The sequence below is a fragment of the Scyliorhinus torazame genome, chromosome 18 (genome assembly GCF_047496885.1).
Source record: "Scyliorhinus torazame isolate Kashiwa2021f chromosome 18, sScyTor2.1, whole genome shotgun sequence".
Lineage (NCBI taxonomy): Eukaryota > Metazoa > Chordata > Chondrichthyes > Carcharhiniformes > Scyliorhinidae > Scyliorhinus > Scyliorhinus torazame.
Window position 1 is genome coordinate 156,659,904 of NC_092724.1, and position 17,054 is coordinate 156,676,957.

The 17,054-nt window shown below is 46.1% G+C and overlaps 1 protein-coding gene across 11 annotated transcripts in view; it reads right to left on the minus strand.

Moving 5' to 3' along the window:
* The window catches only part of bptf (bromodomain PHD finger transcription factor), a 194,879-nt gene that overhangs the window by 31,467 nt on the left and 146,358 nt on the right, over window positions 1-17,054 (minus strand). For all 11 annotated transcript variants that reach the window (XM_072483721.1, XM_072483720.1, XM_072483722.1 and 8 more), the window contains 4 exons: window positions 15,378-15,613; window positions 14,073-14,295; window positions 12,815-13,455; window positions 11,242-11,327 (listed from right to left, as the gene is read on the minus strand). In XM_072483721.1, coding sequence (XP_072339822.1) covers window positions 11,242-11,327; window positions 12,815-13,455; window positions 14,073-14,295; window positions 15,378-15,613 — 1,186 coding nt within the window. The remainder of the gene's footprint in view (window positions 1-11,241; window positions 11,328-12,814; window positions 13,456-14,072; window positions 14,296-15,377; window positions 15,614-17,054) is intronic.

Below are 17,054 nucleotides of genomic sequence, written 5' to 3' on the forward strand. Positions count from 1 at the left end.
CTTATCTTTTTCTTCCTTAAACATTTTGCAAACTGTCATCAATAGCAAAAACACAATTCCTTACAATAATAATGTCTCCCTTCATTACAAACCATCACTATGCTGATGAATGTGTTCAGAAAACAATACTTTTTGACATGCATTTCCAGGGTCATGGTTTGATTAAATTCCTCCTTCAGAAATTCTACTGCAGTGAAAGCATCAAATTTTCTGCTGTATATTTCGATGAGTGAGAATATTAGCCAAATAATTCTTTGCTGATCTTGCAGTAATAGCTATTACCTGGGTGGGAAGAGATTGTTGCAGCAAAATCAGGGAAATCTAGGTAATCGGAACGAGACTCTCAGTATCTGACCTTGATAGTAGCACCAAAAGTAATGTATTAATAGCTAAGGTATTCCAATTTGAGGTTCTGAGGTTAAGTTAAACTACTTATTTACATCTGTGATCTCCCAGGCTACTGCATTGTGTTGTGAGAAATGACCAAGCAGGAGCTAGACACTTCCCATTGGGATATAGTGAGGACAGTTCTTGGGGCTATTATCACAAGCAAGGGAGAAAACTGGAACATTTCCTGGTCAGCAAATATGGTGTCTTGAACCGAATGCAACATGAGCTAGTGCTGCAATGAACAGGATGATGATATTGCAGTTGGAGAAGTGACAGCTATTTTAGAATAAAACTCAAATCAAGGAACTCAGAAAAGATATACACCTTTTAAAACATGGTCACAGCAGGTTTAGGAATAAAATGCAGAGGGGAAATCTATTCATTTGAATTGCCATATAATTCCAAAAGGGAATGAAATGGTTACCCTCTGGCTAATTAAAAAATTATTTTTAGAAAACAAAACAAAAAAAAGAGTACCCAATTTTAATTTTCCCCAATAAAAGGGCAATTTAGTATGGTCAATCTACCTACCCTGCATATCTTTGGGTTTGTGAGGGTGAGACCCATGGGGAGAAAGTGCAAACTCCACACGGACAGTGACCCGGGGCCGGGATCAATCCCAGGTCCTCGGCGCAGTGAGACAGCAGTGCTAACCACTGGGTCACCGTGCTGCCTCCACACCCTCTGGCTATTACTTAAAGTTTTAAATGATGGACACGCTTCAGAAATTCACATACATTTTATGAGTTCGACTTGCAATGACATGAAGTTTCACTTGTGAATAGGTTGCTTTTCATTATCCAGTGTTACACGTGATGTCAGTGCAGAGGAATTTATTCACAAAATAGTTGGCAAGTCACAATAATAGAAGTGTACATTCCACTTTTGAATTTACTTCGCCAGTGCCCAACAAACATCAGCCGTGGTTCAGTGGCAGCACACTGGACTCTGAATCAGAAAGTGCGGGGTTCATGCCCCACGCCAGATACTTGATCACAAATTCCTAGGTTGACACTCCAGTGCAGTACTGAAGGAGTACTGCATTTGTGGAAGTACCATTGTTTCACTGATCACATTGATTGCAGCAGTTTGTTATGTGCCAAAGTGGCTTCTGCGTTTCCAACATTACAAGTGATGGGATTTCAAAATGACAATAACCCCCATGAGATGTCCTGTGATTGTGAGAAGTACTATATAAATGTATATTCTTCAATGAGTGTGATGGAATACTCTACACCTGCCTGGATGATTGAAGCTCCAACAATACTCAAGATGATCAATGTCTTCCCGGGCAAAGCTGCCTATTTCATCAGCACCTTAAACATTCTCTCCCTCCACCACTGACACACTGTGGCAGCAATGTGTAATATATACATTATGCATTGCAGAAACTTACCAGGGCTCTTTTGATAGCAACTTCCAAACCCATAACCATTACCATCTAGAAGGACAAGGCAGCAGACGGATAGGAACACCAGCACCTGCAAGTTCTCCTCCAAACCACAGATACCATCTTGACTTTTTAAATTAAAATTTAGAGTTCCCAATTCATTTTTTTTCCAATTAAGGGGCAATTTAGCTTGGCCAATCCACCTACTCTGCACATCTTTGAGTTGTGGGGGCGAAACCCTCGCAGACACGGGGAGAATGTGCAAACTCCGCGTGGACAGTGACCCAGAGCCGGGATCGAACCTGGGACCTAGACGCCGTGAGGCAGCAGGGCTAACCCACTGCGCCACCGTGTTGCCAGATACTATCTTGACTTTGAACTATAACTCCATTACCTCACTCTTGTTTGTCTAAGTCTTAGAGAGCTCCCCTACCAGGAGCACTGTTGGTCTGCATGCAGCAGCTGGGCTGCAGTAATTCAAGGCAGCAACTCAATACCTTCTCAGACAATCAGGGATGGGCAATAAATGTTGGGTCTTGCCAGCTATGCCAACATCCCAAGAAAATAAAATGTTTGCCTCACCAATAATGATCATGAAACTAGAAAACTTTCACTCAAAACCTATTTAGTTCATTTATGTCCTTCAGGGGAGGAAATCTGCCATACATACCCGGTGTGACCTACATAGGACTCCACACTCGTATGGATGCGGTTGACACTCAACTACCTTCTGAAATGGCCTAGCAAGCAATTCAGCAAGGACAATTGGGGATGGGCAATAAATGCTGGTGTTGCCAGTGATACGCACATGCTAACAATAATGTTTTTAAAAGTGCCACCTAAGGGACTTCCGGGTGCGGCTATGCAGAGCTAGGTCGCATATTCAGCAGCTCCTGCTTGGAACGGACTTTTGGGCTCTTTTACAGGGCCCCCACGGCATTTGTTTGACATTTCCCGGTGTGGGAAGAAGGCTGCAATATTCCCCCGACAGTGTCCCCCAGGAAGGGTATGTCTCTTGGTTGCCAGACACACGCAGAAACAGTAAAAGATTTGGCTGCAACTGCAGGATAAACAGGGCCTCTTCCAGCATGCAGGCGGGGGAAGGGCAAGCTTAAAGCTGCAAGCTGACCTGAGGGCCTGTATCAAAAGTGAATTCTAGCAGCAGAGGGAACAACTGTGAAAAGACCTCATCAAGGCCACTGAAGGGACTTCCGGTTGCGGTGATGCCTAGCTAGCCGCACGCTTCGGCGGCTCCAGCTCCGACGGACCTTCGGGCTCTTTTAAGAGCCCCAACGGGGAATTTTTCGACGACGCAACCCGGTGTGGGGCGTGTGAGAAGGGAGTCCCCCCCAAACGAAGGAGGGAAAAACCGGCGGCGGCGGCTGCAGCGCGAGGAATCGTCGACCAAAGGGTCAGAAAGAGAGAAGTACAAGATGGCGGCGGAGAAAGCGCAGGCGACATGGGGGCCTGAGCATGAAATTGTGAGACGGTGCGTGGAGCTGCTGAAGAGGGAGGTGCTGACCCCGTTGCTACAGGCAATTGAGGGGCTCAAGGAGACATTAAAGACCCAGAAGACAGAGCTCCGTGTGGTGGAGCAGAAGGTGACAGATATGGAGGACGAGATCCTGGGCCTGGCGGTTAAGACACAGACGCACGAGGCACTTCATAAAAAGTGTACTGAAAGGATCGAAGCCCTAGAAAATGGAGCGCGAAGGAAGAACCTTCGGATACTGGGTCTCCCTGAGAGTGTGGAAGGAGTGGACTGTGGAGCGTACGCAAGTACGATGCTGAGCTCACTGATGGGTGCTGAGGCCCCTACGGGCCCCTTGGAGGTGGAGTGGGCAAATCGGATTCCGGCGCGAAGACCAAAAGCGGGAGAACCACCCAGGGCGATAATCGTGCGATTTTACCGCCTTAAGGATAGAGAAGAGGTCCTGAGATGGGCTAAAAAGGTGCGGAGTAGCAGATGGGAGAATGCAGTGGTACGGGTATACCAGGATTGGAGTGCAGAGGTGGCGAGAAGGAGGGCGAGCTTCAACCGAGCCAAAGAGGTGTTGCATAAAAGGAAGGTGAAGTTCGGGATGCTGCAGCCGGCAAGACTATGGGTCACGTATCAGGAGAGACACCATTATTTCGAGACGGCGGAGGAAGCATGGACCTTCATCAAAGAAGAGAAATTGGATCGGAACTGAGGGACTGATGCTGCAGGAAATGTTACTGTTAATGTTACGGTGGAAGTTAATTGAGAAGTAAACAGGGAAGGGGGGAGACATTGGGGAAACTGGGTTGCTGCTGTGGAAATCCAAAAGGAAATGGCTAAAGAGTGGGTGGGCGGGGATGGTGTGCGACGCTGGGGGAGCGAGCGGGAGCGCGGAGGCGGGATATGGGACTGGCCTAGAGAAGGTAATGGCTAGTCGACACGGGAGGGGGGCAGGTAGCCCCCTAGTGAGGCTGATCACGTGGAACGCGAGAGGCCTGAACGGACCGATAAAAAGGGCCAGAGTGCTCGCGCATTTGAAAGGACTAAGGGCAGACGTGGTTATGCTCCAAGAGACGCACCTAAAGGTGGCGGACCAAGTTAGGCTAAGGAAAGGATGGGTGGGACAGGTGTTCCACTCAGGACTGGACGCAAAGAATAGAGGGGTGGCCATTTTGGTGGGGAAACAGGTCGCATTTGAAGCAAAGAACATCGTAGCAGATAGCGGAGGTAGATATGTAATGGTGAGTGGCAGGCTGGACGGAATGGAGGTCGTGTTGGTTAACGTGTATGCCCCAAACTGGGACGATGCGGGATTTATGAGACGGATGCTGGGGCGTATACCGGACCTGGAGGTAGGAAACTTGATTTTAGGAGGGGACTTTAATACGGTGCTGGACCCGGGGCTAGATAGATCCAGCTCAAGGACCGGAAGAAGGCCGGCAGCGGCCAAGGTACTTAAGGGGTTTATGGACCAAATGGGGGGAGTGGATCCATGGCGATTTCTTAGACCTAGGGCTAGGGAGTTTTCCTTCTCCTCCCATGTCCATAAAGTGTACTCCCGGATAGATTTTTTTGTTTTGGGAAGGTCGTTGATCTCTAGGGTGGAAGAAGCCGAGTACTCAGCCATAGCGGTTTCGGATCATGCCCCACATTGGGTGGACCTGGAATTAGGAGAGGAAAGGGAGCAGAGAACACTCTGGCGATTAGATGTGGGACTGATGGCGGATGAGGGAGTGTGTGCAAGAGTGCGGGGGTGTATTGAGAGATATCTGGAGGTCAATGACGACGGCGAGGTCCCTGTGGGAGTGGTATGGGAAGCACTAAAAGCGGTGGTCAGAGGAGAGCTGATCTCCATTGGGGCCCACAAAAGGAAAACAGAGGCCAAGGAAAGGGAAAGATTACTGGGGGAGATTTTAAGGGTGGATAGGGAATTTGCAGAGACCCCGGAGGAGGAATTGTACAGGGAGAGGAGACGACTCCAGACGGAATTTGACCTTCTGACCACCAGAAAGGCGGAGGTACTGTGGAGGAAGGCACAGGGGAGGAGGTATGAATATGGGGAAAAGGCGAGTCGCCTGTTGGCTCATCAATTGCGAAAGAGGGCAGCAGCGAGGGAGATAGGAGGAATTAGAGACGAAAGGGGAGACACGGTGCGAAGGGCAGGAAAGATAAATGAGGTGTTCAAGACCTTCTATGAGGAACTGTATAGGTCTCAACCCCCAGAGGGAGAGGAGGGGATGCGGCAGTTCCTGGACCAATTGAGGTTCCCGAAAGTGGAGGAGCGGGGGGTGGTAGGCCTGGGGGCACCGATTGGGGTGGACGAGGTTATTAAGGGACTGGGAAGCATGCAAGCAGGGAAGGCCCCAGGACCAGACGGGTTCCCGGTGGTGTATTACAGAAAATATGTGGACTTGTTGGCCCCGTTGATGGTGAGGACGTTCAATGAGGCCAGGAAAGGGGGGACTCTACCCCCGACGATGTCGGAGGCGACGATATTGTTAATTTTGAAGAGGGATAAAGATCCGTTGCAGTGCGGGTCCTATAGACCCATTTCATTGTTGAACGTGGACGCCAAATTGTTGGCAAAGGTACTGGCATCGAGGATAGAGGACTGTGTCCCGGGGGTGGTGCACGAAGACCAGACAGGGTTCGTAAAAGGGAGACAACTGAATGTTAACGTGCGACGACTATTAGGGGTGATAATGATGCCCCCAGTGGAGGGGGAGGCAGAGATAGTGGCGGCAATGGACGCAGAGAAGGCATTTGATAGGGTGGAGTGGGAGTATTTATGGGAAGTGTTAAGGAGGTTTGGGTTTGGGAACGGGTTTATTAGCTGGGTTAGACTTCTTTATGGGGCTCCAACGGCAAGCGTAGTTACAGGTCGACATAGATCGGAGTATTTCCGACTATATAGGGGAACAAGACAGGGATGCCCGCTGTCTCCATTGTTGTTCGCATTGGCAATTGAACCTCTGGCCATGGCGTTGAGAGACTCCAGGAAATGGAGAGGGGTGATTAGAGGGGGAGAAGAACACCGAGTCTCGTTATATGCGGATGACCTATTGTTATACGTGTCGGACCCAGCGGGGGGAATGATAGAGGTTATGCGAATTTTGAGGGGGTTCGGGGATTTCTCGGGGTATAGGCTAAACATGGGGAAGAGTGAATTATTTGTGATACATCCAGGGGACCAGAGTAGAGAGATAGAAGGCTTGCCTCTAAGGAAAGTGGAAAGAAACTTCCGATACCTGGGGATTCAGATCGCTAGGAGCTGGGGAACCTTGCACAGACTTAATCTGACACGGTTGGTAGAACAAATGGAGGAGGACTTCAAGAGGTGGGACATGCAGCCTCTATCGCTGGCGGGCAGGGTGCAAGCAATTAAGATGATGGTCCTCCCGAGGTTCTTATTTGTATTTCAATGTCTCCCTATACTAATCACTAAGACCTTTTTTAATAAAATAGACAGGAGCATCACGAGCTTCGTGTGGGCAGGGAAAGTTCCGAGAGTAAGGAGGGGGGTTCCTTCAGCGTAGTAGGGACAGAGGAGGATTGGCACTACCGAACTTGGGCGATTACTATTGGGCCGCCAATGTGGCAATGATACGTAAATGGATGATGGAGGGTGAGGGAGCGGCGTGGGAAAGACTGGAGAGAAAGTCCTGTAAAGGGACGAGTTTAGAGGCGCTGGTGACGGCGCCGCTACCGATCTCACCTAAAAAGTTTACCACGAACCCGGTGGTGGCGGCAACATTGAATATCTGGGGACAGTGGAGGCGACAGAGAGGGGTGCGGGGAGCCCTGGTGGGGTCCCCAATCAGGAACAACCATAGGTTCGCCCCAGGAAGAATGGATGGAGGATTTCAGAGCTGGTACCAGTTGGGAATTAGGAGGGTGGGAGATTTATTTATAGATGGGACTTTTGCGAGCTTGGGAGCATTGGAGGAAAAGTATAAGTTGCCCCGGGGAAATTTCTTGAGATATATGCAGGTGAGGGCATTTACTAGACAACAGGTGAGGGAATTTCCGTTGCTCCCGACACAGGGGATACAGGACAGGGTGCTTTCAGGGGTGTGGGTCGGAGAGGGCAAGGTGTCAGAGATTTACCGAGAGATGAGGGAAGAGGGGGAGGAGTCGGTGGGCGAACTAAAAGGAAAGTGGGAAGAAGAACTAGGGGAGGAGATAGAGGAGGGTATGTGGGCTGATGCCCTAAGCAGGGTAAATTCCTCTTCCTCATGCGCCAGGCTTAGCCTGATTCAATTTAAGGTGCTACATAGAGCACACATAACGGGAGCAAGATTGAGCAGGTTCTTTGGAGTGGAGGACAAATGTGGGAGGTGTGGCGGGAGCCCGGCAAACCACGCACATATGTTTTGGGCGTGCCCGGCACTGGAAGGGTATTGGAAGGGAGTGACGGGAGTGATTTCGCGGGTGGTGAAGGCCCGGGTCAAACCAGGCTGGGGGTTAGCTCTATTTGGAGTTGCGGAAGAGCCGGGAGTGCAGGAGGCGAAAGAGGCCGACGTTGTGGCCTTTGCGTCCCTAGTAGCCCGGCGCAGGATCCTACTCATGTGGAAGGAGGCGAAGCCCCCCGGACTGGAGGCCTGGGTAAATGATATGGCGGGGTTCATTAAACTGGAGCAGATAAAGTTTGCCCTGAGAGGATCGGCTCAAGGGTTCACCAGGCGGTGGCAGCCATTTCTCGACTACCTAGGGGAACGTTAGAGGGAAGACAGATGACCAGCAGCAGCAACCCAGGGGGGGGGGGGGGGGGGGGGGAGGGGGGGTTTAGTTTAGGTCAAAGATAAAGGGGTTTTGTTACTTGTGTATTGTTTAAAATTTCTGTATTGTTATTGTTGCGTTTGCTTCGTAAGAGGGGAAAAATTGTTGTTTGGGAAAAAATTTTCAATAAAACATTTATAAAAAAAAAAAAAAAAGTGCCACCTAAAATTATAGCACATTTGGATTTTTATGGGGCGGCATGGTGGTTAGCACTGCTGCCTCACAGCTCCGGGGACTCCGGTTCAATTCCAGCTTTGGGTGGCTGTCTGTGTGGAGTTTGCACTTTCTCCCTGCTTCTGCTTGGGTTTCCTCCGGGAGCTCAGTTTTTCTCCCACAGTCCAAAGATGTGCAGGGTAGGTGGATTGGCTGTGATAAATTGCCCCTTCGTGTCCAAAAAAGGTTTGGTAGGGTTACGGAGATAGGGTGGAGGCGTGCGCTTAAGTAGGGTGCTCTTTCCAAGGGCCGGTGCAGACTCAATGGGCTGAATGGCCTCCTTCTACACTGTAGGGAGTCATATTTATATATATATATATATATATACACGTATATGTTAATAGAATCAAAATGCCAACTTTTTTTTTTAATGCATATTAAGAAAACTGCAAGATAGTTAGAAATCCCTGTTTGAACGCTCAATGAGAAACTCCTTCGTAACAGTTGACAAAGGAGGCTGAAACATTATAAAACATAGCAAGCAATTATTAAGGATTGTAGTGAATAATCCACCAGTGCGTTGTGTCAGATTCAGAGCTGGGTCAATTAAAACACCAAGTAAGAGCCAAGTGCTTTAATTAGCTGTCTCCTCTATTTAACATGCAAACTTTGTAAATTGTTCAAATCCAACTATTAATGCATACTCCAGGATAACTCATTTACTTTAGGTAAACATATTTTTGTTCTTCTTTACCTCACCTTTCTTTCTTTGCTTTTTAAACGCATTTTATTCAAACTTGTATCAAAGTAGGTTATAGCAAATAAACACCCCGGGAAACATTCTTCCCAACAATCAACTATACAGTTTGTACAGATTTTTCTCCTTTTTCACCCCCCCCCCGCGACGAACAGCTCCTCAAACACGGTCACAAACATCCCCCACCTTTTCTCAAACTCCCCTGCTGAGCCCCTTAACCCATACTTTATCTTCTCTAACCGCAGGAAGTCATACAGGTCACCCAACCATGCTGCTACCCCCGGTGGTGATGCCGACCACCACTCCAGCAACATTCGTCGCCGTGCAATCAGAGAGGTGAAGGCCAAGACATCGGTCTTCCTCCTCTCCATGAGCTCCGACTTCTCTGAAACCCCAAATATCGCCACCAAAGGGTGCGGGTCCACCTCCTCCTCCACTATCCTGGCTAAGACTGCGAACACTCCCGCCCAGAATCTTCCCAATTTTTCACAACCCCAAAACATGTGCGCATGATTCGCTGGCTCGCGCCCACACCTCTCACACTCATCTGCTACCCCCTGAAAGAACCCACTCATTCTCTCCAGAGTCATATGCACCTTGTGCACCACCTTAAACTGTATCAGGCTCATCCTTGCACAAGAGGAGGTCCTGTTTACCCTTCGCAGTGCCTCACTCCATACTCCCCAATTGATCTCCATTCCCAACTCCGCTTCCCATTTCTCCTTGATCTTCACCACCCGCTCACCTCCCTGCTCCCCCAGCCACTTATATTTATCCCCAATTCTTCCCTCCCCTTCCAAATCCGGAAGCAGCAGTCACTCCAGCAGTGTGTATTCCGGCAATCTAGGGAACCCCTTCCAGACCTTTCGTGCAAAGTCCCTAACCTGTAGATACCTGAACTCACTACCCCTTGGCAGCTCTACCCTCTTCCTGAGCTCCTCCAGACTGGCGAACCCTTCATCCAAATACAGATCGCTCACCTTGACCAGCCCCACTTCCCTCCACCTCCTGTATACACTATCCATCCCCCCCCCCCCCACGGCTCAAACCCATGATTCTCGCACAGCGGCGTTAGCACCGACATCCCCTCCACCCTAAAATGCCTCCTCAGCTGATTCCATATCTTCACTGTGGACTGCACCACTGGGCTCCCTGAATACCTACTCGGAGCCATTGGCAATGCTGCCGTTGCCATAGCCCTCAAACTAGATCCCTTACAAGATTCCTCCTCCATCCTAACCCACTCTACCCCTTCTCCCTCCCACACTACCTCACCTCTTTCTCACAGCTATTAAGAATTTGGTATTTATTTGCAACAAAAGAGAACGCTAAGCTCTTGTACATAAATTACACAAATCTGTTCTTCCTTCCAAGTGCCTTGGCAAAATTAACGTGTTGGAAGGTTGTGAGGATGGTTGCAATCCAAAGAAGAGTGCCTTCGCTCAAAGTAGTTAGTTTTTTTGGAATGTAATAGATTTGAGCATTTTGCAATTATTGCAAAAGTGACAATTCTCTTACCCCACAGGAATCTGCCTATCTGCTAGTTTGCCCCAGCAGTGTCACAAATTACGACAGTTTGCATATAAAACTAATACAGAGGACTGCAGCTTTAGATTGCATTAGTCACGCTGATGCTGCACCATCTTGGAAACCCACAGCATGCACCAGGTAATTGGCATCACCTGCCAATCATTGCAACCACACAGTTCCACATCTAGTTCTCAGGCAGAAATTGCAAAGTTGTAGCCTCCAACATTTCCTATAGAACAAACATCCATCAATGATCTCACAGGAGAGGCCGAGCAATGAAGCAGCCCTGATTTAAGGACTTACTTGTGGGTAAGAAAATTGAAGTCATTACAAAAATGTCAAGCAAAAAGTATATGCTAAATTTCTCCTTAATTGGGGGGGGGGGGGGGAGGGGGGGAAATAATTGGGTATTCTAAACTTATATAAAATAAATATTGCAGGCCACAAACAAAAACATAGCTAAAATGTGAACATAGTAAAAACAAAAATGCAAGACTGCGATTAATAGCTTTTCTGGGCTAGGCTACCAAAGAATAGGGTGAAAAGCAGGTACATGCAGCTGAAATTAGATCAACCAGGATCTAATAGAATGGCAAAATGTACTGAAGTGGCTGAATGACCCATCACGTTCCCATGCACAATACCACAACATTCACACTAAAATGCCACGGTATAGATGGTGATTCGGAATTACACTTCTCAACTCTGTTTGCAACCTCTTAACCCCCTCCAAATGGCTGTTGTTCCCTTAGCTAAATATACCTCTGGTTTTCTTCTCGTTCTGCAGGTGACATCATCCTACTCTTTGCTTTCAAGTGTTCAATCACAGCATTTTGTTTCATTACCACCTTAATCACAAGAAAAAAAAGTTAATGCGCCAAAATCAACTTTCACAAAAATATTACTAAACACCTTCAAATTTCAGTGATGAGTTTGAATAAAAAAAGTCCAGTAATGCTAACAACATGGAGACATCGAGTGCTGTATTTGTGTGAAGTGATAGTTGTCCAGGAATTTGTGTGGGGGCAGGAGGTGGAAGATAAAAGTTGAGAACTTTGCTAATGTGAGAGAAGAGGAAAGAAAACTAAAGCGGTAAATTCAACAAGCAACACACGCAACCAGTGACAGCATAGGGTGACATTCACATCTACAGAGCAAAATAATTCAGCAGGCATTTTATATCAGACAGGGTCACTTCTAGGTGGCCTCTTCTGCAGTAAAATGTGTTCCAGTAATTACACTTGGGAGCTCCCCCGAAAGCACAATAGCACAGTGGTTACCACTATGGCTTCACAGCGCCAGGGTCCCAGGTTCGATTCCCGGCTTGGATCACTGTCTGTGCGGAGTCTGCACGTTCTCCCCGTGTCTGCGTGGGTTTCCTCCGGGTGCTCCAGTTTCCTCCCACAGTCCAGAGACGTGCCATTAGGTAATTTGGACATTCTGAATTCTATGTACCCGAACAGGTGCCGGAATGTGGCAACTAGGGGCTTTTCACAGTAACTTCATTGAAGCCTACTTGTGACAATAAACAATTATTATTATATTAAATTCTGATCATCTGACTATCAAGTTTAAGCCTCATTAGTTGTAAAAACAAACATGTATTTTCAGTCTACAAAGACCTAGTTTTAAACGTTTCATTTGAAAATCTACAACTAGCATGACCAGGCAGACTGCCATTAAGCAGTGCAGCGACACACACTGGGAATAGGCTGTCATTTTGAGCCAGGTCATTACATGTGGTATGGGGAGTACCAAGATATACAAATTCCATACATGCTGGACTGATTCAGTTCAAGACCTAAATAGGAAGCATGGTCATCTTAAGTGCTTCTACAACATAGTCAATCTCTAGAATGATCATTTTCTTCCAAGAATGTCTGTTTTATAGCACGTGTCAGAGGGAGGTAAAGCACAAATCGATAGGTTGTAGGTTTGTAATTGTGATTTGTTACAGGATGATCAGCACCAGAGAAAACGGAGGGACGATCCCTCTAAAAAAGGTCAAGACATTGCTGTTGTGACTGTGCCCCTTCCAAGGGGCACAGGTGCCCTGGGAAAGAAACTGAGATAATACATTTAAGAAGCAGAATTCTGAGAGATGGGAAGAATTCATTATTTAAAAGCAGAATGGATAGCTACATTTTTCTACTTACTTTGAATCTCAAGTAATGGCCACAATTCCCAAAAGCTTGGCAGCCATACACACACGCAAATTGCGAAGGTAGAATGCAATATTTCCTAAGTGGCAATGTTAATACGACATGCAATCTAAAAAAAGAAATCTTAAGGCACCCAGTAAATACATTCCATTCTCCACCACAGGATTTATTACCTGCTTCTGAATAATTTCATTTTGGTTTGCAGTCTGTAGCATGTGCTCCCGCTTGGCCTCTATCTGCAGCTGTTTCTTATGCTGCTGCTGTTCGCGGATTTGCTGGATTCGCTGTAGTTGCTCCTGGACACTGGCTGCTTGCACACTGACCACATTTTGGATCTGCTGAGCTGGAGTCAGACCTGGTTGTTGAATCTGAACCGGGACCTGGAGTTTGATTTGATGTTGAACCACACTCGGAGGGACCTGAGGCAGTGCCTGGGTCTCAGCTGCCAACGGAGTTGGAACTCGGGGTTGAAGTGGAGGTTGAGGAGCTATTGTCTGAATATTGGCTTGATGTTGCTGGGGTTGCAGCAGAGGCCGAGGTGGGGACTGTACAGTTAGCTGATTCACAGCTTGGACTTGAGGAACTTGAACTTGCAGTGGAGCTTGTGTCTGAACAACAGGTTGAGTTTGTGGTGGAGCTTGTACCTGGACAACGGGTTGGGCTTGCGCTAGCTGTGTTTGGGCAGGTTGTATTGAGGATAACGGTTGAGAGGCAACTGAAGTCTGAACAGAAGGTGGTGTAGGCTGAGGTGATGGTTGGATTGGAGCTTGCATTTGTTGCACATGTGTCTGCACTGGTTTCTGTTCTGTTGCAGCTGCAGAAGATTAAACATAATATATACAGCATCTCTCATAAATCACACATTATTATACAAGATTGGTAATTTCATTGAGTAATAATTTTTCATTTAAAATAAAATTTAGAGTACCCTATTATTTTTGTTTCCAATTAAAGGACAATTTAGCGTGGCCAATCCACCTGACTCGCACATCTTTGGGTTGTGGGAGTGAAACCCACGCAGACACGGCGAGAATGTACAAACTCCACACGGACAGTGACCCAGGACCGGGATTCGAACCCGGGTCCTCGGCGCCTTAGTCCAGTGCTAACCACTGTGCCACCGTGCTGCCCTCTCATTAAGTAATAATACCACTGTTCAGTTTATAGAATAAATTGTAATATTCATTTCTCTAGATCATTGCACAATTGCCTAGAGTGTGAAAATATTGAATGTGTTTGCAAACATTGCATATGGAGAAGGTTGTTGGCCCCAGTGACATTTTCATTCGACCCGTGATGTCTATTACTAATATTAATTCTAATTGCTTTGTGAAGAAAATATAATTTTTTATTTGCAAAATTTCAGCACTTTTTGAGAGCATATTCTCCAGTTGTTTATTGCCAAGCTTTTAGCTAAAATGTCAAAAATACCTGGTGCTGTTGACGCAGAAGCTACTGTTGTTGCTGCAGCTGATGCTGTCACTGTTGGCAGAGGCGTGAAGAGAAATCTTTGAATAGTTCCACTTGGCATGGCAGCCTGCATTAACTGTTGTCCTGGCCCAGGAATTACTGACACACCTTGTGGGATAAGTTGAAGCTGTCCAGTTGTTTGCCCCTGCCCTTGAATCACCACAGTCAGTCCCTGACCTCCACTCTACAAGAAGGACAGCAGTAATGATCACCAATGAGAAAAGGTTTATCTGCATCTGTACGCACCTATATTTTACAAAAAGTCTGCTTGCTACTCTTATCGGAAATTTTATAGAAAGAATTGCAAAGAGACAACATGAGAGCAATGCTGAATTAACATGAGTACAGAATAAGCCAAAAAAAACAACTAACAGCACTTAATTAGTGCCAAGTGATGAGAGAAGTTGTGGGGCTGTTTCTGCTTGTGAAGGAACCTGAATTTCAATGCTATATACTGCTGCTAAAGAAGAACACATTCCTAAACTTTATGATGCATGAAGCGGAGGTAGTATTGAATCTAACAATATAGTGGCATTTGGCAAATTCAAAATTATACCCAAATGCATCAATTTAGTGTCTGGCAGTATGAATTTAAAGAATTTTTGGAAAAGAAAATCTGCAAACATTGCCTGTTAAAACTGGTCATTTCTTTGAAAAGAAGATTAAAACATGAAACAGTCTACACATTGGAACATAGGAGCAAGAGTAGGTCATTCGGCCTTTCAAACCTGTCTTGTCGTTTAACTAGATCATGACTGATCTACCTCAATGCCATATCCCCATAGCTCCGTGTCTAGAAATCTATTGACCTCTGCTTTGAACATACCCAATGACTGAGCACCCACAACCCTCTGGGATAGAGAATTCCAAAGATTCACCATCCCGAGACTGAAGAAATTCCTTCTCATCTTGGTCCTAAATAGCTTGCCCCTTATTCTGAGACTATGTACCAAAACCAGGGGAAACATCCATCCTACATCTACCCTATCGAGTCCTTCAATGAGGTCACATCTCATTCTTCTGAACTCTAGAGAATACAGTCCCAGTTTCCTCAATCTCTCCTCATAGGGCAATCTGCAAGAACATCAACTCAATTGTAATTAATTGAAAGAAAATGTGTTAAATGTTGCTGTCATGGGACAGATGCCACTGACTAATGGAATGGACACTATTGAGAGTTAAGTGGACTATTAGTAACTCATCAAAACTGGTTAAAACAACTCCAAAACTTATTCAAGAGTAAGATAAAAACTCCACAACACTTGCCTGCCCTTGCGTGAGCTGGGTGAGTTGTGCCATTGTTAATCGGACCTGTCCCTGTTGTGGTCGCTGGGCTGGCTGCTGGCCTTGAGGTGTGGCAGGCCGACTTTGGATAGGTTGCATAGCTGTACTTGGTGCAGTCACCATCTTTTGGGTTGAAGTTTGAACCAAATTACCTGTGCCTGACACAGTTGTTACTGGTTGTCCACGGATAATCTGAGTGACTACTTGTTGGTTTTGAGCTGGAAGGCAAGCAAATGTCGGTTATGATTTGTTTCGTCAATCCTTTGTTATAATGAACATCTGATCCCAATATTGGAGCTAATATTATCGAACAGTCTAAACTTCAGCAAATTTTGTTCAACTTTGAATTAATTAAAATTCCCACATTATAACAATGACTACACTTCATTGGTTATAAAGAGCTTGGAGAGGTTCCATTTTTTATTTTTAAATGTATTTAATACACAGCCTTGGTTTGCAAAGTACAAAGAGTGCAGACAAACCTGTGACATGTCAAACTATGAAGGTACATCAGAAAGGACAGGAAAGTAATTAAATACTTGAGAAATAAAAAAGGGGACTGGAGAAAGGATGAGGGAATTGATTTAGGTGGTTAACTCTTCCTTGAACCAGCAAATACACAGTGGACTGATTGGCTACCTTCTGCAGGGTAACACTATTTTATGATTCTAATGAGGTGGACAGAATCTGGATTGCCAAGTCACTGAAGGAAGCCTATAAAACTATTGGGCACACAAGTGAATCAAATGGGTAAATGCACATTTATCCAAAACAAAATCATGCCTGCAACAGTGAGGTCATTACAACTAATACTTCAATAACCAAAGAATGATGGGTTGTGAGATCTTCTTGATCACTAATCAGTGACCCCTGAGGAAAATGCACAGGTATGATCAGATGATGGACTGAGTTTGGCCAAGATGCACCTAAAAAGCAAATAGATGTTGCATACGTCACACCTGTGCTGAGAGGTGATTTGGTAAAAGTGGATTAGAAAGAATTACTTGAAGATGAACCAACGTCAGAGCAATAGGAGGATTTCAGGACCCAAGGAGGGGTCACTGCAAATATGTTTTCAAAGTAAAATGGCAAGACTCCCAAAACTAGACCCACCCACCCAGATGCCAAGAACTTACAAGAGTAGGCTAAGGCAAAATAAGAAAGCTTACATCAGATGCCAAAGGTTCAATACTGCAGAAAACAGAGGAATACAGACAGTGCAGGCGTGAAATTAAAAGAAAATTAAAAAAAGGTAAAGAATGGATAAAAAAAAACGAAGTTAAGTTAAGGAAGACCCAAAAAGGTTTTCAACACATAAAGCACAAGATAACCAAGGTATGTTTAGGGCCTATTAAAGGTCAAACGGTAACTTGCATGTGGAGGCGGAATACTTGGGCATGGCTCTTAAAGAATAAGCAAATCAGAATTCTTGCACAGCCTGGATAGCTCATTTGATGTTAATCATAGATTATCATAGAATTTACAGCGCAGGAGGCCATTCGGCCCATCGAGTCTGCACTGGCTCTTGGAAAGAGCACCCTACCCAAGGTCAACACCGCCACACTATCCCCATAACCCCACCCAACACTAAGGTCAATTTTGGACACCAAGGGCAATTTATCACGGCCAATCCACCTAACCTGCACATCTTTGGACTGT